This window comes from Myzus persicae, unplaced genomic scaffold (assembly GCF_001856785.1).
Source record: "Myzus persicae strain clone G006 unplaced genomic scaffold, MPER_G0061.0, whole genome shotgun sequence".
Lineage (NCBI taxonomy): Eukaryota > Metazoa > Arthropoda > Insecta > Hemiptera > Aphididae > Myzus > Myzus persicae.
In genome coordinates this window covers 945,689-971,860 of record NW_019101569.1, presented here as the reverse complement: position 1 = coordinate 971,860, position 26,172 = coordinate 945,689, and the positions used below count along the sequence as shown (strand labels likewise).

The window sequence follows — 26,172 nt, the reverse complement described above, 5'->3', positions numbered from 1 at the left end:
CTATTTATAAGACATTAAAAGTCATCGTATTTTTCCATCTCTCTTACGTGGTAAAAAATATCTGTCGCGAGTGAAGACCGCTGAACACGACGTACGAACTCACTTAAAATTATGTAAAGCAAACATTAGTCTACTATTTAGTTAAGATGTTCTGTTGCTTGATGTGTATTTGTGCATATGGATAATATAATAGTATAATTACTATATTTTGTTCAAAGGCTGATGTATCAAAATAGTTTTAAACCCGATTTTATTATTGCATACAAGGCATCAGTACTGTTTGGATAATAATATTGTAAATTCCATTAGACATATTATTATTATTATTCCAGTACTGTATCCAACTGTTTTTATACCTTTTAAAGCTTAACATAATAATAATAATAAAAATTATTCGTGGCATAATGGTATTTTAAATATTGAGCGAAGCTGAGTTATTATATAAAAATGCCTACACGAGTGAATAGTTAATATTATTTTGTAAATCGAAATATCATTTAAAAACAAAATATGATTAAATTGATTAACTTCATAGTTAAATACGGTGAAAATTCCATATTACTGGTTAATGAATTAAAAATAATTTATTGAATAACAATAATAATAAAAATAGCCATTATTTATATTATTTAATGGTATGGAAATATTTTTATTACATTTTTGTTGTAGGTGCATTCTGCAAATTCGTTAAAATAATATTATTATTTGAGTATTAATATTTTATGTAAAACCAATTGGCTATCAATGCTGTAGTTTGATGAAAAAAATTTATATGGTATTAATTATTTTATTCGTATTACAGATGTGAGTATGTAACCCAGGCAGAACTGAATACTTGTCTGGTACATTGTCCGTAAAATATATTATGCTATTGGTGGATAAACTATCAATCGCTAATAATTTCGGCGATGTTGATAATTACCAATTGTTTTTTTCTTAAACGTTGTACATTTTATTTATAAAACCAGAAAATTATTAAATACTAATACCGAGATGTACATTGCATATTAATGCCATGTTGACTCTTATGATTGGACAATTAAAATAGTAACCACGCTGTATGGAGGTAATAATTACATGATTTCAATTTTGTTGCTTACTTTTTATCGACATAATGAATTCAAATATGTTTTTATACTTTATGATAACATTCATAGAATATTGATACGGTTATATTTGTTATTATTGTTTTTTCATCATAAAAACACATTTCAAATAAGTCGAATTTCTATTAGAACTTAAAAAATATAGTTTTTCCTTGCGGTCAGTGTGTTATAATAAACAAAATCTGGGCAATGTTGTATTCAAACTATAGCGCATACAGCTTATGCATTGATGTAGGTGCTTGCAGACGATTTTGTAGGCCAAAAGCCAGCTTTTGGGGTGGTTAGAGGCCTCAACCTGTGTACGACTGATATTACGTTGGTGAATAAACGTTAAAATACCGGCTGGCAGTATTGTGTTAAACAGTTCCCACCCGTTTCAGGTTTTTGATCGATAAAAAAAATACGTCTACAGACTAGCAACACTCTGCAGGTACAAAGAAATATGATTTCGCATTAAACATGCACCCCTCCCTCCCCATACAGTGAGTTTTTATCGAGAATGTATAGGACAAGAACGAGACTGGCGTATTGAGTGATTGGAAAATTTATTGGTCGCAGTAACTCTTTGTAAGATATTATAATTCTATTTAAAATTTTGGACATGAAATACATATCTATAAGTGGGTGTTCTGAATTTACAATAATAAATTATGTCGTCCTTCGGTCGTCGTTTTGTCTCAGACACGTCTGTGCCATAGTACAATAATAATAATCATGCGGATATTTTGAAGTCGACGGTGATATGCAAACGGTGGTTTAAACAAATTCCAGCACATTTTTCCCTAGGGACGTAGTAACGTTCAAATTATATTTTATGTGGTAAATCTAAACGGAACGATTTAATACTCGAGGTGATAAGAATAATAAATGATCATAATTATGACATTATAACAGTAATCTTTCAAAATTTTAGTCACTTCTAAAAAATTTCATATTCTGTTGGTTACAATACCCATAATGTATAATTTTACTTTAGCCTATTCGACGTCGATTGATATTAATTCTGATATTATTTTATACGGTTAAAAATTGTACGGTCTCGACTTCGGCGTACTTGAGCGCTATATACGGCGCTGAGTGAAAACTTTCCGGGCAAAGAATGCCGAGCATATAAGAATGCAAGTACGCGTGTATATATATCACGATAATAATAGATATTATATAGTATGAGTCGGTTTGCCGTTCGCGGAAATTAATTGAATTGCCATATACCATTGTGCCGCCGCCGACGCGCCCCATTCGGTTTTAATCACTCGTTGCGCGAATACACGGGGGACGCGATTCCGTGGCGGCGAAGACGACGTTCGTATCTGGTGCCGACGTCGAGTGGGCTCTCTTCTGTCCTTCTCTCACTCTCTCTCTCACTCTACATCTCAAGTCCCTTCGTTGGTAGACCGGCTGTGTAGGTACGTGTAATATTATCGTGACACCTACCTATAGAAATAGCCGAGTCACGACGATTCTTTTGACTGCAAACAATCGTTTCCTTGAAAAGTATTACAACGTTTTTGAAAGTATAATATACTATTATTATTATTATTATTATACTATGAAAATATGTCGTCGGAAGACATTGGATCAAGATATTTGGATAAAAAACATTATAATAATTCAAATATTACTCTAAACTATTTTTTTATCGTTTGTTTTCTTTTACAACCTAATATTTCAATAAATAAATACGTTTTCAATTTATAATCTGGAGTTGAATATTTTTTGATGGTCTAGAAAACCCATAAAAGCATGAAAGCGAAATATTATAAAGTATTGGAAAGGAAATTAAAAATCAGGAAATGAATATATTTTAATTTCAAAATCGGACGAATATCTACAATTTACATGGTTAAGTAATTTTCAGGAATACGTCTTATTCCTAACTAATATTGTAAGAATCTTGAATATTACTTTTCTGTAAATATTTTCCCATGTAATTATTTTCCTAGTTTTTAATTCCAGTACTTAAACCTTCCCATTTATTATTTTCCACATTTATATTTTCTTCAATCTCAAATTTCTGAGAATTATTTTCCTCTAAAATGTTTTCCTAAAATGTATATTTCTCGGCAGTTAGATTTTCCTGCGAATTATTTTCCAGATCATATTATTTGCCATCATAAAAGCATTCCTAATAAATATTTTCTCTAGCTTAAACTTGTCCCCGAAAATTACTTAGTTATCAGTCATCACCACGACATTATTTTTCTGAGACTTTCGATGTACAAATATCGAATCCTAGTAGTTTAGTTTTAGTTATAAGTTACTTATAACTTATAAGAATTTATATTTTATTTAAAGCATTTATGCGATGAGAGGGGTGGTATAGAAGTTCAAGAGAAGTGAGGTTTATAGATCTTCGCTTTAGCATGGTTCGACGACGGTATTCTTGCAAAAATATAATATTTTTTCCACTGATTTCGACATTTTTTTGATGTCGACATACTCTTCTATGAGTTAAATTGGTCCTTAGACCATTATTTCCAATGTCTATACAATATACATAATTTAATTACAACGGAATTTGTTTTCAATTTAATTTATTTTCTCTTCATCAGTATAATCGTATTTGGTCCCGGCTGCATACTAGCAGATTAGTTTCAAGTATTTAAGTTCAAATCACGTTGATTGCGTTTGGAGAGACATTTTAATTCACAAAATCTATTAGTCCTATCCGCTTACGATAAATTTCAATACGCCGAATAATTCTAAAACAATTCATTGATATAGTTTTTCATATAGCTTTATTCATACAACACAATTTTGAAACAAAAAATATGGATGTATACATATATTATAAACAGCTAGTGGTTTGTAAACAGCCATTTATTCTAAACGTTTTAACGATTTTAGAATTTTTTTTAGACAATTTCTAGCGATAAAAAAAACAAATGTATGATGCAAATAAGGAATAATAGTTTTTAATTTTTTATTATTATTATTTAAAATTAGATTTTTTTTAGTTTTTGGAAAGACAGCATACATTTTTCATTTAATATTTCAAATGGACATTTTTTTATTTTGAGAATTTGTATACATAAAAATCGAATTTTGAATGAGTTATTAAATATTTATAAACTTATTAAAAACAAATATTTTGCTTTAGCATATTGAACTAAAAAAACGCTCCACTCACCAACCTTGTCGACCAATCTCAGCCACTCTTCCACTCTTAAGTGTTTGCTCCCCATTGGGACTCTGAAATTTAATATCTAGAATCTAGATTATAAATTCAAATAGTGGAATATACATTTTACAATATTTTTTTAAACAATAGAGAGTTATAAGACGTATATAAATAATAATAATAATAATTTATTTGTTTTTTGGTTGATATGTCAATTATATCACGTGGAAGATAAAATATACAAGACTTTTTATATAAAAATAATTATATGATTAAATTAGGATTGTGCCTGATAAATTATTTGTATCCAAAGTTTTTCACAAAGCGCCTTTTTATTGTATATTTTGATTACAGACGGAAATGATTGATTTTTGTATTTTTGTTTTTTTCCAGCCCAAATCAACAACAATACGACGAGTTTGAATTCAACAAAACACATTTAGAAAAGTCTTCCATTCCGTAAATACCAATTTATATAATATTTAATTATTTTTGTTATATAATTATTATTACTATACTTGCAATAAAATGAATAAAATAAATATTATTATACGAACCACAGTTTATAATATTTAAAATATAATAATTTATTATAATTAATGCTTGACGGGAAATATTGTTCGTTTTCAGCTACACTGAAGATTATTCGGGTAGTGGTGAATTCGGTCTACAGAGTCCGACCGAGTCGCTGCCTTCACCCGTTCGTCCACCACTCAGACACATCGATAAATACATCAAACCGGAAATACCGAATCTTAGCAAGAGATATACAATAGCTATACTAACATGCGTCGGTAAATATGGCTTTACTGTGATATTTCAGTTTACGATATTTATGATGCCATAACAATAATATGAAAAATATAGTTATCAATTTACCTGTTTGTGTATTAAAAAAAATAATAGAAATATGATATGGATCACCTATAAATGTTAATGACAAAAGTATATCCCCTCCCTCTAAATTAAAAATAGCTTAAATAAATTGAAAACTACAATAGCAAATTTTGCTTAAAGAAGCATATTAATTTTATATTGTATGGGTAAAAAATAGTAGGCACCACTGTTATTGCAAAATGACTTATATTTATAAATTTTATAATACCTAATTTAATATTTTATTTTAATTTTCATAATTTTACTAATTTTCTCCTCGCCACATTTGCTGACGACACAGCAATATTTGCTTCAAATAATGACCTGAGACACCGCTTCACACAACTTACAATTGCACTTAAATTTAATTGAGTCTTGGGCAAATAACTGGAAAATTAAAATTAATGACAATAAATCCGCACAGGTTAACTTTTCCTTTAAGAAAAAAGAATGTCCCTCACTAAAATTTAACAACAAACTAATTCCACTACATCAATCAACCAAATACCTAGGTATCACTCTAGACAAAAGGCTAACTTGAGCAAATCATACAAAAAATAAACGTAAACAACTCAACTCCCACCTCCTTTTTACTCCGACCTCTTCTAAAATCGAAAATAAATCTTAAAAATAAAATATTAATTTACAAATCTATCATAAGACCAATATGGACCTATGGTATTCAAATATGGGGCCCAGCGAAACCAGCTAACATCCACCCCATTCAAGCCTTTCAATCCATCTCATTAAGACTCTTAACCGGTGCTCCGTGGTATATCACAAATTCAGCTCTCCATAATGACTTAAAACTTCCAACAGTAAAATATGAACTTGCTAAAAGCAACTATAAAAAATTCCATTCCAAATTAAATAACCATTCTAACCCCTTTATCAACAACATGTCTTCTCTCACAATACCTCTTAATATTCGATTAAAAAGAAATTGGGCTAGAGACCTTCTAAACTAAATCTAAAATTAAAAATAAAATAATTAAAAAAATTGCAATGCCCGAACTCAAATTTTTCGAGGTTCTGTCACTGGACAGTCTTACTAACCTATGTGCTACATGTCTTCTTTAATCATTATTATCATTGTTACTTATTGTTTTTGTGTGTAAACAGATTGTAATATTTTATAAAATAAAAAAAAAAATTTACTAATTTAATAAAAAAATAAATTGAGATAAATTTTAATTTGAGATGATGAATTTACTATAATATTTTGAAGTATAAATATATACAAAATATTTAAAAATGCATAAATTTATATAAAAATTCAAATTACATATTATTATTCTTAATCGTAAATTTACAAATATGTAAATAACTTGGTTTGCACCTTATAGCTCTTATGAAACTACAAATTAAAAAAGATATTAAAATCCTATCTTTAATAATACAGAAAGTTGTGTTTTTATTTTGTATAGGTTTTATGATTTCATTTGGAATGCGATGCAATATGTCGATGGCCAAACTGAAATTTCACATAGGATCCGATGTAAGTAAAACGCATCAAGAATATTGAATTTTCGTATTTTGGATAATTATTACCACTCCAAACAGTCAATACAGTTACTAATAGAACAATAATAATAATTATACTTATAATAAGTTAAAACTGTGTGTATACGTTATTTTGAATGTCGATCCTTATTGAAATTAAGAAAAAGTGCAATAATTCAATACTCTTAAAAAAAATGTAATGCTACTATAAAACGAAAGAAATGGTTAGTAATAACTGCAAATCATGTGGGAAATGTAATCATATAGTTCCCTATGAAAAAAAGTGCTTAAATCTTTATGTTTAACTTAATTAAAAGTAACTTGACTTTAAATTTTTAACTCGTTAATGCCCAGCCTGTGTAATACGGTCCATAGTTATGCGATTACTGTCGTCGCGGATCGAGTTTTCGGTCGATTATCGTTCGCCCGCCCAACCGTCCACGAGGACAGACGGTGTGACGAACTTTTCCGAGTTTTCACGGTTGCACCCTCAGTAGCGGTGCGCTTAATGTACCGTGAATCCGGTTGAAACTCGGCGCGCATATAACGCTTATATATATTTATTATATGCGAACGGTTCCCCTCGTCCGGGACTACTGCAGCGCTTATGCGTGTCCGACGACGACGGAGGCAAAAGCAATCGCATTTCGTTTGTCCGTTGCCGCCATATATAACAATAATATATATCGCATCCAGCGTTTCGCCAAATGCCCGCCAAAAACATCCCTCTCCACACCCTTCCCCCGCGATAGCGGACGAGCTTGCCACCAAACTCACCCTTGACTCGAATATTGACTACTTCTGTCATCGCGTACCATCGGCGCGGCGGGGGTTGAGAGCTGTTCGGCAAACGGAATTCATATAATATTATATATTACACGTACGACGATCGTATAATATACCACTAATATTATGGACCGCTGTCGGGTCAAAGGCACAGAGAGTATATTACGGTCACGGCCACAACGACGACGACGATAATAATAATTATAATCGTACGTCGAGACATTGTGTGCGGTAGGTATAATATTATTATTTACGAGTCGGAATGCAGCCGAAGAGAGCCTTTCCGTGGTTCCCGGGTCGCGTATAATTGAAAACGTCAAGCGAGACTACCCCACTGACATTGCGTCCACCTACCCGACGATCGGTCTGGATATGACACGACTTGTGCAGAGAATCGCACCGAATCTCCTCGGACGTTGTACATAGATACCATGGCAATGTCTTATTATTAGCTTTCTGCCTTCTAGAATTGGTGTATACAATAATAACAACAATATTAAATAAATAGCTGAGGGTTGAGTTCGAATACGCAAGTCATTATTTCTATCGATTTTGGATGTGACAACTGACAGTGTCATCTGCTCATCTCACTCAGTATACAGGACTGTAGGTGCGATCCGAAAAGTTGGTGTTATAAGCATAATATATGGTATGAATACATACAATAATACAGTGGAAAAGGATGTGACTCACTTGTATTATAATTTTTCAAGTTCAACGAACCATGATATTTGTTAACTCTATTCCTCTGCAGACGTGTCACAAAATTCAATTATACGTTAAACAATGTTATGAGCTATACTATTTCCATTGAGTTTTCAGTTTTGATTGAATTTGGAAACCAATAATTATTTACAAGAAAATTAAATTACGAGTACCTATAGAATGTTCTTAAAGCGCATAGACAGAGATAGCAAATAGAACCTTTTCAAAGTGAATGATTTGATATGGAACTTTTTCAATTGTATGTATAAACATCTATTTGGTGGGGGGAATTCTGAAAAGTTTGACCTTTAAGAGGCTCTTGGGGGGGGGGGATACTGCTCCTCTGCGACCAAGGGCGATTATCTTATTACTATAGGTACATACATTTTCTCTGTAATTTCATGTTTTTTGAAAATATTTTTGACAAAATCCTGAAGTCGTTGCTTACTCGTGTGCACAGTATAACTGATAGATATACCTAATATATTTATATATGATTTTTTTCCGTGTAAGACAGTGGAGGTATAGTCCTCCAGATATACAGCACCTTTTATAATAGCAGTGAAGTTAAGTTTGGACAGAGATAGCGACGACGCCATTGCGGCTGGAAGCTCTGAGAAACTTTGTTCTTAAAATCGAGGTTCGAACAACTGATGATGAAAACTGCTGCTTTCGTGCATTTGGCAATGTGGTTCCATATTATATAGTGCTCAGTTATTTTTGATAAGAAACTACGATTTAACTTTCCAAACTCGTACGACCTAATCAGAATTGATCACAAACACGATATTATATAGAATACAATACAGTTATAATATAATCTTATACTCTCAACGAAGTTACGTAAAAACATTTTTGACAGTTAATCGAGTACTGTTAATGTGTTTACCAAATATTGTATTGTACATTACGTGAATACGTGATTTTATAATATCTATTATAACCAAAGCTGAACAAGTTAATAATGAGAATAATGTAAGTTAACTCTGAAACTTTAAGCTTCTTTAAGCTATTAGTTAAAAAACAATATACGCACCCACTATCAACTCTTAAATATTAAAGTTACTACGGGGAATATTAACTCAACTCAGTTCAAAATAAGATTGTTCGTTTAAAAAAATGTATACACATATTATAAACATAATTTTAAAATTAACTGGAAAAATTCAATTTATTTCAAGATCTTTATTAAACCTTTGTATATATATGATGCGTTTTTGTAAATCCTAAAATCTTACTTGCGTTGCAGGACGATGAGGTCAGCACAAATATCACCACGACCACACCGCATACGCCTTTGGGCAACACTCCCATTCACGAACGGCCAGTAAGTATATTATGTTGACATTCGATACGTAATTAACATAATTTTTCTATGATAAATAAAAATATGACGAATGTTAAGCCGTATGCTTGCGATAGATCACGATTCACGTGACGTCAACGGTGCGCGTAAACGATAATCATATTTTCTTTTTTTTTTCAGATCAACTGGTCCCTCGGGTCATTTGTCGCCATCGAGATGTCGTTCTTTTGTGGATATCTGATCACCCAAGTGCCTGGCGGTTTTCTGGCATCCATGTATCCAGCCAACAGGTATTAAATAATGTCTTCAGATGTTATTAATGATTAATAATGATAATACTGTGAGGTATATGAACCAAACGATAGTATTTATGGCCCGTTTAAAATTTCTATTCTCTTTTTGGACTATGAATTTGATCATTATATACCGACGAGCAATATTTTTAGTGATGATGAGCAATGTCGTATTACAATTATTGCCGTCTTTAAAATATAAAAATAAAAAAAACAATTTTTTTGTAGTTATTTTTTGTCGAGTTAAACCATTCTTTGTTTTGGTTTTAATTTTAGAACATATTATTATGGTAGTAACTCCATTATACTGTTTTGCAAATCTATAAAAAAGTCTACTATTTTGAGGAAATCGCTATTATAAGTTCCGTTAGGGTAGCCTGTAGGTTTTGCTGTATATTATTACATTTAAGTGTCTGAGTTTGTTTTTTTTTAGAGTTTTCGGGATCGCTATCGCCATGTCATCCTGTCTGAATCTGTTGGTGCCTTCCGCGACGGAGATCGAGAAATCTTTGTACGTGATTATCATCAGAATGTGCCAAGGATTGGTCGAGGTAATAATATATCACAGACTTTAATATAAATTATGTCTGGGAGTTACACAAACAGAGTTTAAGGCTAGTTTTCAAACGATCGATTCGGGATGATGTTGTATAATATAGTTTAAATTATCCCGACAAAATAATCAAAACAAACATGGAAAATAATAATATACCCACATATTAATATTTTTGATTTTATCATCGAAAAAAATTGACCAATGAAGTTTATGACCATGCCGAGTACTCACGTAGTAGGAAGAAATAACAGTTTTTATAGGTAATAACTAATGTAACGTAACTTATAGGCTATAGAAATATAGAATATTAATACAGCATATGTTTTTTTGAAGGTATGGGTGATAAAAAGGTAGTTCTTATATTTTATAAATTTCTTAGTAATTCTCATTGTTTTCAAGAGGTAATCTTTGTTTTTTGTTGTTTACTTGCTAATTTTTGAATAATTTTTACGAAAATATAAATGTTAATAAATATATTTTGTTGATTGTATATTTGTATATATTAGTCGGGTTACCTTCTTTATTTTAATGTTTCATCGCCGAAATTATTTCCTTTGTTAGGTATAGAGATAATATTCTTAAAATATGGCTGATAAAATAATTATAGGAATACAGGTTATTGTAGTTTTACCACGGATTATATTAAACAATATAATATTATAGGTTTAATATAAACTGTGGTTTTACCAAAGTGGCCGCATATTATTGACTTATGACGAAATGAACGAATCTAATATGATTTTTTTTTTGTTTTATTTTTCAAGTTTGAATAAATTAAATACTAATAAATGTTTTTTGTTTTGATTTTTTAGCAATTGTAAATGTTTTTTACTATTTATTTAATGCAAAATCCGAGCTCTTGTAATAACCGTAGAGATTAGAGCAATAAACTAATAAATGTATACGTACATTTTACCATCCGTTTTTATTCCATTGACGAAATTTCATTGTTTTTAGTTCAAATTTTAATAAACATAGAAAAAATTGTATGAAACAAAATGCATTTAACGAAACAAATGTGCAATAACTCGTTATTGATAACATGTGAAACGAAAATTGAATTTATAAGTTAAATTATATTGATCTTATCTGGTTAGAATTATATTATTACCAGTTACCAACCATGTTATATAATTAGGTGTGTTAAATAATATGGTTAAAATGTTACCGATTTCACACAAACAATACTGTTAAATTTACCAAAACCTGGTAAATTCAACAAATTTAGTAGTAATAATATTAAGGTTTGTATTTCAGACCTTATAGAAATATTTAATTTTTATTTCTATTGGTATGGTAAAATTAAGTCTGTTCCCAAAAAAAAATTTTTTGAAAATCCCCCATGGTGGTTATAATAAATTATTCAATAACCGTTTTGTAATGATCATAGGGCGTCACATATCCGGCTTGTCACGGAATCTGGAGACATTGGGCGCCACCATTGGAAAGATCACGTCTGGCCACCATAGCCCTGTGCGGTTCGTATGCGGGTGTGGTGGTCGGCATGCCTCTATCCGGTACTCTAATCGACTGGTTCAGCTGGGAAGCGCCGTTTTACGTATACGGTAACCCTATAGTTTTACAATAATAAGGCTCTAAATTTGAAGCTAAAAAAACCGACAAAATAATAGGCGACGCACCCTAACGAAATATTTTTCTAAATATTAATAACAAATTCACAATATCATATTAATTAATATAGTTGCTCGAGAGGTACCGATAAACAGTATTTTTTGCAATAGTTTAGTTCAGTTGGATACACTTATTTGGCGATCATATGTAGATGACATATATATTATACAAATGGTATTTACTATTTAATAATAAATGCTACTGAGAATAGAAAATATAGTATTCTAGATACATTTAAAAGGTCATTTAAATAATTAAAAATTTATTAGGTGATAACAATTAGTTATTTAAGCTAAACTAATGTTATATTATTGTGCTTATGTTAATTTATTATATATTATATATATTATTTATACATAAAAATGATTATCTGAGCACAACTATACTGTCGATATAGATATATAATAATAATATTAATACAATTTGTCAAATGTCTACTATAAAATATGTAATCCATGAAAATAATTGATACCAAACACTCGTGCATGATGGCACAGGAATCTGGTTCATGTGTTCAAAAATGGTGTGTCACAAAGTTGAGTTTTATAAAATTGAGTCTAATAAAAATCAATTATCATAAAAGCATTTTTTAGAAAAATGATTTCTTTTAAAAGTTAAGTGTTGTAATTTATAACTTCGTTAAGTATAACATAGATATGTTTTGGACTTACAAGATATATTTCTACTGCGCATATCTATGGTTCCTCAATAATTGTTCCAGAGGAAAAATAATTATTAGCATGCTACATTTATTTTCATTAAATTTGGTATTATATTGACTTTTGACTTGTACTCTGAACAAAGTATACGTATCAACAATCCTCCTCACCATCAAGAATAAGTGTAAGTGTAAGATTATATTTTTATTTTTTACTTAATATTTTTATTGATATTATTAATACCGAATAAATAATATCCATTAGTTTAGATTTTTGACTATCACTTCATCTATACAAAGAACGTAATTATAACAATAATGCATACTACTTATATAAGAAAACATTTTTAAAATCAACATTGTATTTTTTAATAATCTAACCCCTATAATTTACCATTATTATGTAACTATTTTGTGGTTGTGACGTTATAGTAAGTAAGAACACTTTTATAACACGTGACTTACAAGAAATATTTCTTATTAAGAGACTTTTTTAACAAATGGTTTTTAGAAGACTTCATTTTAAGAGACTTAAATGACACACGTCTTTCGAACACTTGCCTAGTTATCAGAAGACAGAGGTTATTTTTTGTATTGGCATTTAAATAGTTTGTTTCAGAATCAAATTAGCCCAACTTTGAGGTAGTAGATTGAAATTTAAGAAATTATGAACGCTATGTAGATATTAATTGCTATAAAATTAAAAATTAATTAATTGCTACCAACATCATATGTAGTAACTGTGTTGTACTATTAATCTAATTTTCATAGTGATCTTACCAGTATTAGGTACTTTAAAAAACTAACTAAAACTAAAGAAGATTAATACTATTTATCAAAAACAAATCGAAATTCAATGATATTATTAAAGCTATATCTATAGGTATTTACAAAAATGTGTAAACAATAATAATTAAACAATCTTATATTATCTTAAAAAACCATTATAATTGACTGGAAATCTCTATTGGCACTATTAAAATAATATACTTGGCTGGTAAGCTTTTTAGCGCCATAGTCGCGTCGTGGCTCGTATAATATTATTATACTATGAGTAAGTGTGTAGTAATCGCTGTACTATATTATTCTGCACTTTAGGAGTATTGGGGCTGATATGGTACGTATTTTGGCTATGGCTGTGCTTCGAGAAGCCGAGCCTCCATCCCACCATATCGGCCAGAGAGTTGAACTACATCGAATCGTCGTTGGGTGCTGCCAAACAGTCGGCTGCTCCAACAATCCTCAACACGCCCTGGAAAGAATTTTTTACCTCCATGCCCGTTTACGCCATCATAGTCGCTAATTTCTGCCGGTCGTGGAACTTCTATCTCCTCGTGCTGTTCCAAGCATCTTACCTCCACTCGTTCAACTTCGAAGTGTCTGCAGTGAGTAATAGTTATGCACATTAATATCTCATATTACATACGAGATGATTTACTAAGCATTTAACATGCTTGGCTCCCTTTTATTTTTCAATAATGCAGTTATTTGACATTATGCCGCTTTTCGGAGTATTTAAATGTACTTAAGTAGTTGAATGTATTTTATGCATACAATTATATGTTTATATTTTCGCTGTGATACGTCCATATGGATACACAGCCCTTATATATATAGCTTTGCCTATGATTGTGACTTAAAAATAGCCGTTTTATATTATCGAAATATATTTTTAAACATTTTCATGTTTTACTTACGAAATGAAATGGTACAAAACATGTGTTTCAACATCATTTTGGGGGTCAGTCTATACACTAGTTTTCTTTTTCTTTTCAAAAACATTTTCGTGTAGTAATGTATTTTGTTCTACGAGTTTTTAATGTTTTTGATCTTTGCAGTATAGTATAATATGTTTTTGATGGTTTTCATTATTTGATCCAATACGTATTGAACGGCGCAATGTATATGCAATATAGGTACTTACCGGCGTAGGAGAACATATTTTGAGAACATAATCATAATATTATTATATCTTCCTTATAAGTAATTACTAAAATAAATGTAGTGATATTATACTGATATTGGTGGGAAATTTCTGGAAAAAAATTATATAAAATAAAATATGTTTGGATATTAATATGTTAATTACTAACATTTAGGGAAAAATAATTTAATAACTTTTTTTTTGTATTTTTCAAGTTCAAATAAATGATTATTTGACATTTATAATTTAATTTGCATACAAGATCTGACCTGTAGATCAATTATGTTTGTGTTTTCACTTTTACAGACCGGTTACATCGGCGCTCTGCCTCATCTTCTGATGACAATAGTGGTGCCTCTTGGAGGTCTGCTGGCCGATCACATACGGAAAAACGGTATCCTGTCCACCACTAGCGTCAGAAAGATTTTCAACTGTGGTGGTTTTGGCATGGAAGCCACATTTTTCCTCGTGTTGGCCAATGCTCGCACGCCGCTCATGGCTACAATCGCTCTGACCTGCGGCGTGGCGTTCAGCGGGTTCGCCATTTCCGGTAAGTGCAGTGAATCCGTCCCATCCCAGTCTCGCACAATCCTGCCCGAACTATTACAGTTAGTTGAGAAACCACGTGTGGACCAATCAATATACAATATTGTATTAATCAGTGTAACCTGTTAGGACCGAATTATACGTATCCCATTATAGTTATACAGATCCAAAGTTAACATTTTTTGGTATTTTTTGGTTTCGGTTCATAATATTTTAAATGTTTTTTGGTTCCTGGACCGGTTCTTTTTTAGTCCCTGGCTTAATATTATAATCGACACTTATTTCAAGCTAATCAAAACGATATAAAATTATGATGCGATTGGTATGGAAAATGATGTATAGCAATGAAGTATGAGATTTCAGCTCAAAATATTAAAATTTTGGAAACAATTTTTGATTTGTTTATAAATTTAACATAATATTTTAACTGATTTGAATTTCAGTACTTGTTCATTAAATAAAAATAAAAATGAACGAAATTATGATGTTTAGCATTTTAATTGTTTATTAGTTCAACATTAAGAAGAGTTTTTGGAATGTTTAGACTTGAAAATATGTTACATAAAAACAAGTATAAGCTTATCGATGAATCGAAATCCTCTAGAAAAGTTCCTACAGGTTATTTTTAGGCGAATATCTCTAAAAATATCAGTTTTTTGTTGTTTAATAAGTAACAATACGTAATGTAAAGTCGGTTTGTGAAAAATGGCATTTATTTGTTTGAGTTCTCCATATAATTCAGATTTTTTGACTTGGACTATACGTTGAGTTTGTCATGAGTCACGACTGTGTTATATACAGGTACAGGGCCCCAATGCACTGGTTAATTGAAAACTGTTTAAATACGTATTACTATTTTAACTTACAGGGTTTAACGTTAACCATCTGGACATTGCACCGAGATACGCAAGTATACTGATGGGCATATCGAACGGAATCGGTACGATAGCCGGACTTCTGTGTCCGGTCGCAATCAACATCATCATCAGGCACAAGGCACGTATAATGTTATACCATGGTCAGAGTTTGGGACTTAAAGTATTTAAGTAACTATAATATATCCATACCAAACGTAGCAAGACATAGCAGAATAATGAGTGAATAAATGCGTTATAGCAGAGTACTTATGGATGATAAAATATGAAAATGTATTATTTCGATGTTTTTTTCGCGTTATGCTTATTTTACATATTATTTTTGGAATTTTTATTTAATATTAGTCATTAAGTTACATTTTTTATTTCCCTTTATTTAATAGTGATAATACTCATAGCCCATATATCGGCCACGGTTTTTAATGCGGTGTACCCATCACATTATAAAAAGATTTGATTTGATTTATTAAAATATATAATAAGAAGCAGCACCTCTCAATAAAAAAAATCAACGTTTTCCAATGTCGTATAAAATAGAATTTTGTAGTGTATTTTTTCACTTAATTTACCTATAAATGATAAATCCTAAACTCTTATTTGACTACACCTGTTGGTGCAGTCACCCCAATAAATCTTTTTCATTAAATGTATATGACCTATTAAAACAGTAAATACTTTCTCACCCTGATTGGTTTTGAAATTGTTGTAGACGAGGCAGAGCTGGAGCGAGGTATTTATACTGGCCGCTGTCATTCACTATATTGGGGTGGTGTTCTACGGAATATTCGCCTCTGGAGAATTGCAACCATGGGCCGAGCCCAAGGTCGAAGAAGATCAGCAAATGGACGAGGTAGGTTGGACCTGAGCAATATAATTGAATAACATATCGCTAGAACAACTAACTCCAAAAATTTCTATATTTTGAGAAAAAATCAATTATATGTTTTTGAATATTTTTAAGATTTCCCTACTTTTTTCGATTATAATTTCTAAGAAAGCTGAATTTTTAATAATATGTTTATTTTTAACTAATTATTTTTTTATTAATCATATGGCGATTAAGTTGTGATGGTTAATACTAAAATATATTATTTATTTCGTAAGTAGTTAACCGAAATGCACCGATGCAAAATAAAATATAATACATATATAAATTATGTTTTGCCATCTAGCGGACAAATTGTTCTTTATTGGGCTTTGTAATACTAAAATGTTTTAATAGAAACGAAAGTGACTTTTTTATAAGTTAAGGGTGAAGCTGTTTTGCTAAGAAAATATTATGTCTCATGGTATAATTAAAAGTATATTAGTATTGCTATATATTAGACTACAAATAGGTTTATTTCTGTAATGTGGTAAACGAGGACTGCAAGGATATAAAATATAATATTATAAAATGTATAAAGATGGGAAACTCTATAGGGGGAAAGTCATGTGAAAACAGTTCATCCTTTGGCAGCGGTGTCACCAAAAATGAAAAAGATGGTCAAATAATCAAATTTTTTTTGTAAAAGTCTAGTCGGTGGAAAAAGTGATGTCAGTAGTTTATAAGTTTGACAATTTCTATCGATTAAAAAAAATACACATATTTGTACTAACAACTAACTTTAAAGGAGGAAATATCTCAGGACACGTTAGAAAATATATATTGTGAACTTGTAATGTAAAAATGTAACTCAGTTTTCGATTGAATGTTATAAATTATGATTTCCTTCGTTAGAGGAATAAGATTGGAAATCGTTAGATTAACACCGTGCGTATATTGTAATAACTGTTTACGGAGTTTACTTTAGGTGCATCACTCGCGGTTAACAATACCTAAAATATTTTTATTAATATTCTGACGGTTGAGACGTCTCAAACTTGTCGGTTTAAAGTAAAAACAAAAAACAAAAAAAATATTAATACGAAAATGCTCGACAGGTGAGCGTTGACAAGAAGAGTAAGCTCTCGTCGTACGGTTCAGTCGAACAGTCGTCGGGCAAAGGGTTCGTGAACGCTGGCCTCAACACCAACAGCACCGTCGGCGATGCCGAACCAGCGCCGCCGACCGACAACCCGACAAATCCGTTCCTGGCCAAGCCCACAGTCACCACCACAAATCCGTTCGCTACGTCTCAGTGATAATCTGATTATGCTACATTAATAATAAATCGCTGATGTAACGGATAATTCGAGTTCGGATCGCACTGTCGTGGCGTCGATTATTAATACACGGATTATATTATTGTAATACAATAATAATAAGTAATGATCATTATTATTACAACATTATATGGGCCAGTACTTCGCGAGCAATAATACCGTTAACTGCGTAGTCTCGATTGTGTGTGTTTCTATCTTGTAGTTGTTTCGTAGGTATTACAATAATAATGTTTAGGTAGATACTCGTACTATTATTAAAATCGATTTTCTCTCAATTACGATTTCGGTAATAATATATGTTATAGTAATAACTAATAATTATAATAATATAATAATAGTATTATCGTACACACTCATTGTGGCATCTATATATTGAATAATAATTTATTATTATATAATAGAACCTAGAACACGAATTTCGCGTTTATCGATACTACAATGTAGCGTAAATTGTAATACATTTGCATTTATCGATGTTTCCATATTAATTATTATCTTAATATTTTAATATACTGTCAATTTGTTTTTATACAATACCGAACAATATAGATGTCGTCTTGTAACGGATGTAAGATATATTATATTATTATTTATTATAATGTTTATAAAGCTTTATCGTCTCGAAAGCTCTCTGCCACAACGTTATAATAATGTGTAATATTATAATATATTTTATATATATATTTATTACTTAACCTATGTAGGTAGCTACTGTCAATCGTATCTGAAATTATGGTACTTACGTATTATCCGGTAGACTGTAACTACTGTTTTTAAATTCAAAAATATTAATATCAAGAATACTCAAATAAAATATAATAATTGTGATTATGAACCAAAATACCTAGTACAATATTATTTCACTCGTACAAAAAAAAAAAAAAAATATAAAAGTTTGTTTGAAAGAAAAAAAATACACATAGGTGAATAAACTTTATATTATTATTGCTATTATCGGGTACTTGCAAAATACTCTGTTGATATTAAAGTTATTTAATACGTTTTTTTATGAAGAAAGTTGTGTGTTTTAGGGTAAAAACAATAACATTGCAGTATCCATATATTTTGAAATTAAATCAAATCAATTTTTCACATCATCGGGATTCTAACATTATGCAAACTGTAAAATATAACAGTATTACCTACGTCCATAAAGTTGTCGACCCTGTGCAAAAAATGTTTTATTAGTAAAAAAGTGCTTTTACACGCCATCATGTCGTCGTCCATAGGCTGCTATGTACCGTTTATTTGATCACGAAGTTAACTAGGATGAAATATTTGTGACCTGGTGACTGGTTAGAGAGTGTAACCTTCAAGTTCTGAAAATGTTGCCAGTAGTGTGGCATTTGATAACCATTTGACACTGAACTGCAAGTTATGATATAGTTGAATATTTTTCAACTTAACGGTAACACCTAACCGGTTGCTTAGTATGATATTAAGAAGATAAGCACAGAGTTCCACCAATAATTACAACACTTGCATTTTAATATAACATATTATTGTGGTCCATGGACGACATGACAGAGTGTAAAGGCGCTTTAAAGGTTGTATACGATTCTACTAATGGTAAACAGGAATGATAATGGTCATTCATTTAACGTATAACACTCATAGATTAAAAACAACTTTTTTTTTTACATAATCTTAGGTCGTTAAAAAACAAAATGTTCTTGAAAAATTATGTTTCTTACTATTTCTTATCGTAGTTATTTTTGAAAATTGTCTAATGACAACAATCCGTTTCTTTATTCCAAAGCAGAGTATTTTTTTGAGTACTTCGATAAATAAAAATCAAATTTTTGACGAGCAGTTAAGTAGGTATTTAAAGTTTAAATGAACGGAGGTGAGTGGCACACGGGTACTCCGAAAAATCTTAGTCATTCAAAACAGAAACAATTTCAACATTTACAACGATAATATTTATAAAAATGTTGTCTGGTAACGACTTCAAATTATAAATTACAAATCGATGCAGGTACCACGTTACAGTCTGCGGACAATAATATTGTACGTAAGTGTCATAAATTACAATGACGCAATGATCGCATAATAATGTATACTGTCAATTTCTTTTTATACAATGTAATAATAGATAGGTACTATTCCGTAACGGATGTTAAATAGTTATAATATTACGTGTTAATGTCTTACTAAGCTTCGTCGGCTCAAAAGGGCTCGGCAGCACTTTATATAATAATAATATTTTAGGTAGGTACTATAGGGATTAGATTATATCGTCTTAGGTTAGGTTAGACATTTCCGAACGATTGTTATATTATAATGTACGTTTTTTTTTCGTCTAACACAAAATATATTGTATTAAGATAATGCTTATTTTCTGTCAAAATCGAACGAGTGTTGAAATGTGATAAGTAATATTATGCACAGCAATATCAGCGCACATGTATTGTTTGGGTTAAAAATAAGTAGTTATATTTTATCGAACAATCATCTGCGATTTTTCAGTTGAGATTTTTTCGTCCACTCACATGCCGTGGACATCGGGTATGACACGATTCTTAACCGACGCGTAATATGTTTATTATAGGTGCATAATATTATTATAATTATAATAACAATAATTATGATTATTATTTTAAGATTATACATAATATTTAGTAAAACGGTTGTATAGGAGACGACGTGGTTGAGATAGGTACTAATAATAATAATATAACGTCCCTCGTCCAACGCTCATCTATATTATGATCGTGATTTAGAGTAAGTGTTATGTTGTTTTAGCTCGTAAATTAGTATTAGACAATTTAAAAACAAAATATAAATAATATGATGTAGAATATAATATTATAATATAGGCACTATGTAGTTTTATAATTATGTCCATTGCATACTTCGTATGCGATGAATGCCTTTTCGAAATTCGTCCTACTGTGATACAATATAACATAATATTATTATATTATACACGTGAACTGAGCCTGGCGAGCTATATATTTTCGTTTTCCCAATGCAACCAAAATATTGGACTTAAAATACGACGATAATGTTATAATAATATCTACGACGGATAACAGTAAAAATATTATGATATTGTATTGCTCCCCAAATAACTCGATGACCCGCCGTGTCGAGATGAAATTAAACGTCGCAACAATTTGTTTTTTTCTAGTTTTATTAAGCGTGTTTTATTTACGCATAATATAAACGTTTCCAGTTTGTTTTGTTAGTTTGATTTGAAATCGTGTAAATGATAAGATATTTTTAAGAAGTTTTTTGAATAATGTCAATTAAATTGCATAAATATAAAGTAAGATTCAGTTGATTTCTTCGTCAGATATAAATTATTGTTTTCTTTTGTAAAAACAGTAGGCAACTAATTTCCGTAGACGAATGTTCAGTTAAAAAAATTTTAAAAAAACTATGTAGGTCCGTACACAAATATGCCGTACCAATAATTCTTCCAATAATTCTTCAGATTTCAAGTTTTCTATCCGCGAAAAATATTGATTGAACTATTGATTACACTAACACACACCATAATAAAGTACATATTAATATTGTTCGTCATCATACGAATTCTACGCCTTTTAAATACAATACAAATTGGTGTTTTCCGTCAAAATTTAAAACCAACGACATGGCTTTCTCAATGTTCGAACTCGAGTAAAACTAAAAATTCAAAGAACAGTCCGATTAATATGCATAGAGAGTGTAAAATATATAGTAAAGTAAAATGTTCTGCGCTGATGTTGTCTTAAAAAAATGTCGTCTTTTCAAACTGCCATAAATGTATAAACCACATTGCTACTCTATTCTTTACGGTTTTTGGTTAATTCGCTTCTACATAATATGTACACTTCACCGTAAAAATGTATGGTAAATGAATAATTTTTGGGTTCACGGCCACGGTGTGATGATTTATTTTAGTAATATTATGTTTAAAGAATGAGCGAACATTTAAAATGTTTGAGATCATCAGCTTTCAAACATTTAAGTTTAAAATAATATTGTCAATTTTCGTCCTTCAAAAAAATAATCTTTATTTGTATTGTATTTTTGCATAATAGTTTATGAATAGCTATAAATACAGTTTCAGAATAAAAAGTTTATGAAAATCCTATACTTATTCAAATATTCAAAGACAATTCATTCGATTTAACTAATTTTTGCTAGGTATTCATTTAAGTACATTAATTACCGTTCTTAAATCTCCATATATTCACCCCTACCGCAGTTTTAGTTTTATGACTTTAAAATCTTACTAAAATTATATGCTTATTATAGGTATATAATATGAATCTATTAATAATTATTATTATCAATATTAATATAAAATTTGTTGTTTATTAAATGGATATTTGTAATTATTTTATAATGTATGACTATAATATTATATTTATTTAAAACGGTTAAGGATTAATATTAATGATATACGATTAAGATATGAGATAACTATGTCGGTAGTTATCTCAAGGCTGACACGACAATAAACTAGGATTAAGTTAGGTGTTAAGGAATTTGTTTTTATTCGTTATTTTAATTTTAATTTTAAAGATTTTTCAGTTTATTAGGCTAGTAAATCTTATTGATTTTTTGTTTTATTAATTATTTTTTTTCGTTGATTGGTTAAGCATTGTATTTTGTTTTGTTATGCTTTTCGGTTCAAACAGTGTTCGGTTATACAATTACTCAAAACTCTGAATACAACGATATGCCTTAATTCTGACAATAAAAAGTCGATACTAAAATGATAATAATTAAACGATACGGACGAATTTAAATGGCACTCGTTATATACACAAAAATGACGTCAGTCACCCACGCAAGAAAAATAATTATTATAATGGCATTACCTGAATAAATATATTAATTCGCACTAAAAGAAAAACTAATAATATTTTCACACTGCACTAGTTATTCGAAAAGCACATACGAATAAGGTACGTGAATAATAACTTTGAACGAAAATATTTAATAATTTGTTATGTAATATTATATGTTAGATGTAATTTTTTGTTATGTATTAATTAATATAGGTATTTATTTAAGTGTAAATAATAATATAAAAATTTAATGTTTTAAGATTTTAAGTCGGTTATACTATGTATAAGAACAATGTTCACGTTTAGACGATAACCGTAATTTAGCTTGTAAGTTTAATATTATTATTGTATTTTAGGCTAATCACAATAATTCTCGTTATAGCTTGAAGTAAACGTGTTAGATGCTCCATAAAGTAATTCTTTGTTTACTATTAATTGTTTCGGGACAACATTTTTTTCTATAATACTTATTAAAATTAAAAATATTATATTTATTGCATTAATTAAGTCAAATAATACATTAAGGTAACAACTTTTTTTTCGTTAAAAAGAGCTGAATACTAACAATATTTAAATAATAATTTTAAAACAATGGCGGTATTTTAATATAATAGTACGATAATCGTCGGATAACTTGTTTTAATTAAATTTTCTCGACAATTAAACACATTGCATAATATTATATTATAATAAAAGTTCTCACATTAGCGAAGCCTCACTTAATTTCGTAGCTCAATACATTGAAATTCGTCGTTTATTCTCCATTGTCTGAAATATTAATAATATTTCATACCTGCACTTATTAGTGATAATACTTTTTTAGACGAGTGACGTTTTGACCCAATTGCAGCAGACTGCTGTTTTAGATGATAGCGCTTTTGGGATTTGAATTTTCCATGCAAATTGCATTTACCTACCTATTAAACTTAAAATATTACTATTTTTTTTTCTTAAACAATGGGAATCTTCGCTCCCCGCACCTCACCATCCGAATAATTACATCCCCGAGTACAAAACTATATTATCTATCATCGTACTATAATTCTTTAAGACGACAAAAATGTAATATTAGTTATTTTATGATATGATTATGTTTTTTTTATCCTACGTCGAAGCAATAATTACCGCGGATATCGTGGTAAAAAACCGATCGGGGAAAAAAAGCAAATACATTTTACTATAAATTATAATCATTAGCGAAAAATGTTGGTTCATTCGACTCCGATAAGTTTTGTGTTACTTATCGTTCTAAAATATATTATCATTATTGGTATAAATATGACATTATGTTACGCGTAGGTAACATGATATTATTATAAAAACAATATATTATAACCCGTTCCGTTTCTAACTGTTCATAATCGCGATATACTGTATTATTTACGAGTCGAATATTTGTATAAGTCTTAAGGAACTTTACCATTATACATAATTTTATTATTGTGCTTAAGAAAAACAGTTATTATTAAATCAAAGACATAATAATATACAATTTAATATGTATCTGAGTAAAAATTTCGTTATATTATATACTTATAGTACCTACCTACCTTAACAATTTTTAACCATTTTTACCATTTAGCCAAATCAGTTCGATATAACTTTAAATGTATTTTAGCGTTTCGAGAATATTATATAATTATTATGTACTTATTCATTGTTCTTTGATCATCATAATAATAAAATGGTCCTTATATTATATTGTTGTTAATCTATTTGTCCCTTTTTGTTGGCGATCATTCCCCGTTTACACACTATATTATATTATTAGTTAATTATAGTTTCCAATATTATTGTATATCAATATATAATATTGTATCCAACTTAATATTATTGTATTTTTATTGATTTAATAATTCGATCAATTTATTCTAGTGTTATATATATGTATACGTTTTCAGTCATATTTATGAAATTTAATACAACATATTTAAGAAATGGCATTAACGATATACAATTCATTTAAATTTAGTCATATTGTGTAACATTTTAAACATTTTGTTCCAACACGTCATAAATCATTAAACAATTTCGATTTTGAATTTTATTTTATTTTTTCACATCTATAACTACTTATACATTTCAGGTATCTGTTTACGATTAATCATGAAGACATTCACTATCTATTCGTTACTATTCGTGTACAGCAGTCTATCCACTGGTTGCGTGTAGCATAATATTAATTAGAAGTTAAGGTCAAATTATTGCACTCGGGTCAGAAAAAAGGTTATTTTTGAATAATCGCATTCGAGTTTGAAACAATTAATGTTTGAATCACGCTGGGTTTGAAAAAACCGCAATATTTTTCGAATTACACTCGTTCCGATCGTTCCATATAGAATATATTTATCAAAAAATATCAGTTTAGTCTAGTACAAATTTGGGTGTTCGACAATCCTCAATGAGAAACCAGATTCACCATGGATATCGATGTATATCGATGTTATGTACTGATTGATTTTATTTACCTATTGCTATTATTTAATTGTGTGATAATAATGTTATGTACTTACTGTTTAAATGCACGTTCACAAGTTCTTGAATACGGAAACGATAAAAAAGAAGTACTTCTGCCTCATAACATACGTCATATAAGTGTAAATAAATCAAAAACAAAACGCAACACAAAATGTATTACACTTTTATAATTGAGCGCTGTAAATAAATTGAAATATAATTCTTCTTGAAGTATACTTTAAAAAATAATTACGCAATCGAATTATACCGATAAGAATTTAGCATGATATAGGTTAACTAAATATCGTAATATTAAAATAATTCTTATAAACTAAGCTTCTGTAAAATGTTTATATTGTTTTTTTTTTTTCATTTTTTTTTTTTATCAATTTATTAATCATTCGATTTATGCGTACTTCTATCCATACATCTTCACCATGGTCGACAATATTATTATTTATTTTAATAGTTAGATTGGTAGCTTATAATTATCACACTTTTCACTAATGCATTTTAGACTTTGAACGGAGCGATGAATGTATTTATTTTATAATGATGTATTTTGTTTTGAGTGCCTGTAAACATGTTTTGGAACTGAAAAAATGCTTCGATTATCAACTTAAACAGTGATAGAATACATAAACAAACTGGATCTTATTTTAAATTTATAATGGAGGGGATGGAAGTAAAAAAATTAAATTCCCATACAAATAATAAAAATAAAAAAAAAACCAATTTAAAGCTAATTCGAGCTAATTGAACACATTATAAGAAACCCGTCCAAACACATCGGTGAAGCACAATTCCGTACATTTTACTTTTTTGGGAATACGATTTAAATCAAACAATGGTTTTTCAAAATGACCTCAAAAACAACAAGATTACGTACGATTTTC

The 26,172-nt window shown here is 29.7% G+C and overlaps 1 protein-coding gene and 1 long non-coding RNA gene across 3 annotated transcripts in view; one reads left to right on the top strand and one right to left on the bottom strand.

Moving 5' to 3' along the window:
• Positions 1-18,901, top strand: part of LOC111029698 (vesicular glutamate transporter 1-like) — an 83,102-nt gene extending 64,201 nt beyond the window's left edge. The window contains exons 2-13 of one of the 2 annotated variants that reach the window (XM_022308820.1): positions 4,621-4,686; positions 4,858-5,021; positions 6,531-6,601; positions 9,347-9,424; positions 9,584-9,693; positions 10,130-10,247; positions 11,643-11,817; positions 13,641-13,927; positions 14,773-15,016; positions 15,881-16,008; positions 16,597-16,737; positions 17,811-18,901. In XM_022308820.1, the coding sequence (XP_022164512.1) occupies positions 4,621-4,686; positions 4,858-5,021; positions 6,531-6,601; positions 9,347-9,424; positions 9,584-9,693; positions 10,130-10,247; positions 11,643-11,817; positions 13,641-13,927; positions 14,773-15,016; positions 15,881-16,008; positions 16,597-16,737; positions 17,811-18,011 (1,783 nt within the window). In that variant the 3' untranslated portion in view covers positions 18,012-18,901. The remainder of the gene's footprint in view (positions 1-4,620; positions 4,687-4,857; positions 5,022-6,530; positions 6,602-9,346; positions 9,425-9,583; positions 9,694-10,129; positions 10,248-11,642; positions 11,818-13,640; positions 13,928-14,772; positions 15,017-15,880; positions 16,009-16,596; positions 16,738-17,810) is intronic. The other variant, XM_022308821.1, reaches the window with a different exon arrangement.
• LOC111029700 lies at positions 15,024-25,568 on the bottom strand. Its single transcript, XR_002604034.1, has 3 exons — positions 25,333-25,568; positions 16,571-16,748; positions 15,024-15,134 (listed from the first exon to the last, which is right to left on the bottom strand). It is a non-coding gene; the product is annotated as an uncharacterized LOC111029700 (long non-coding RNA).
• Positions 25,569-26,172: the final 604 nt, after the last annotated feature.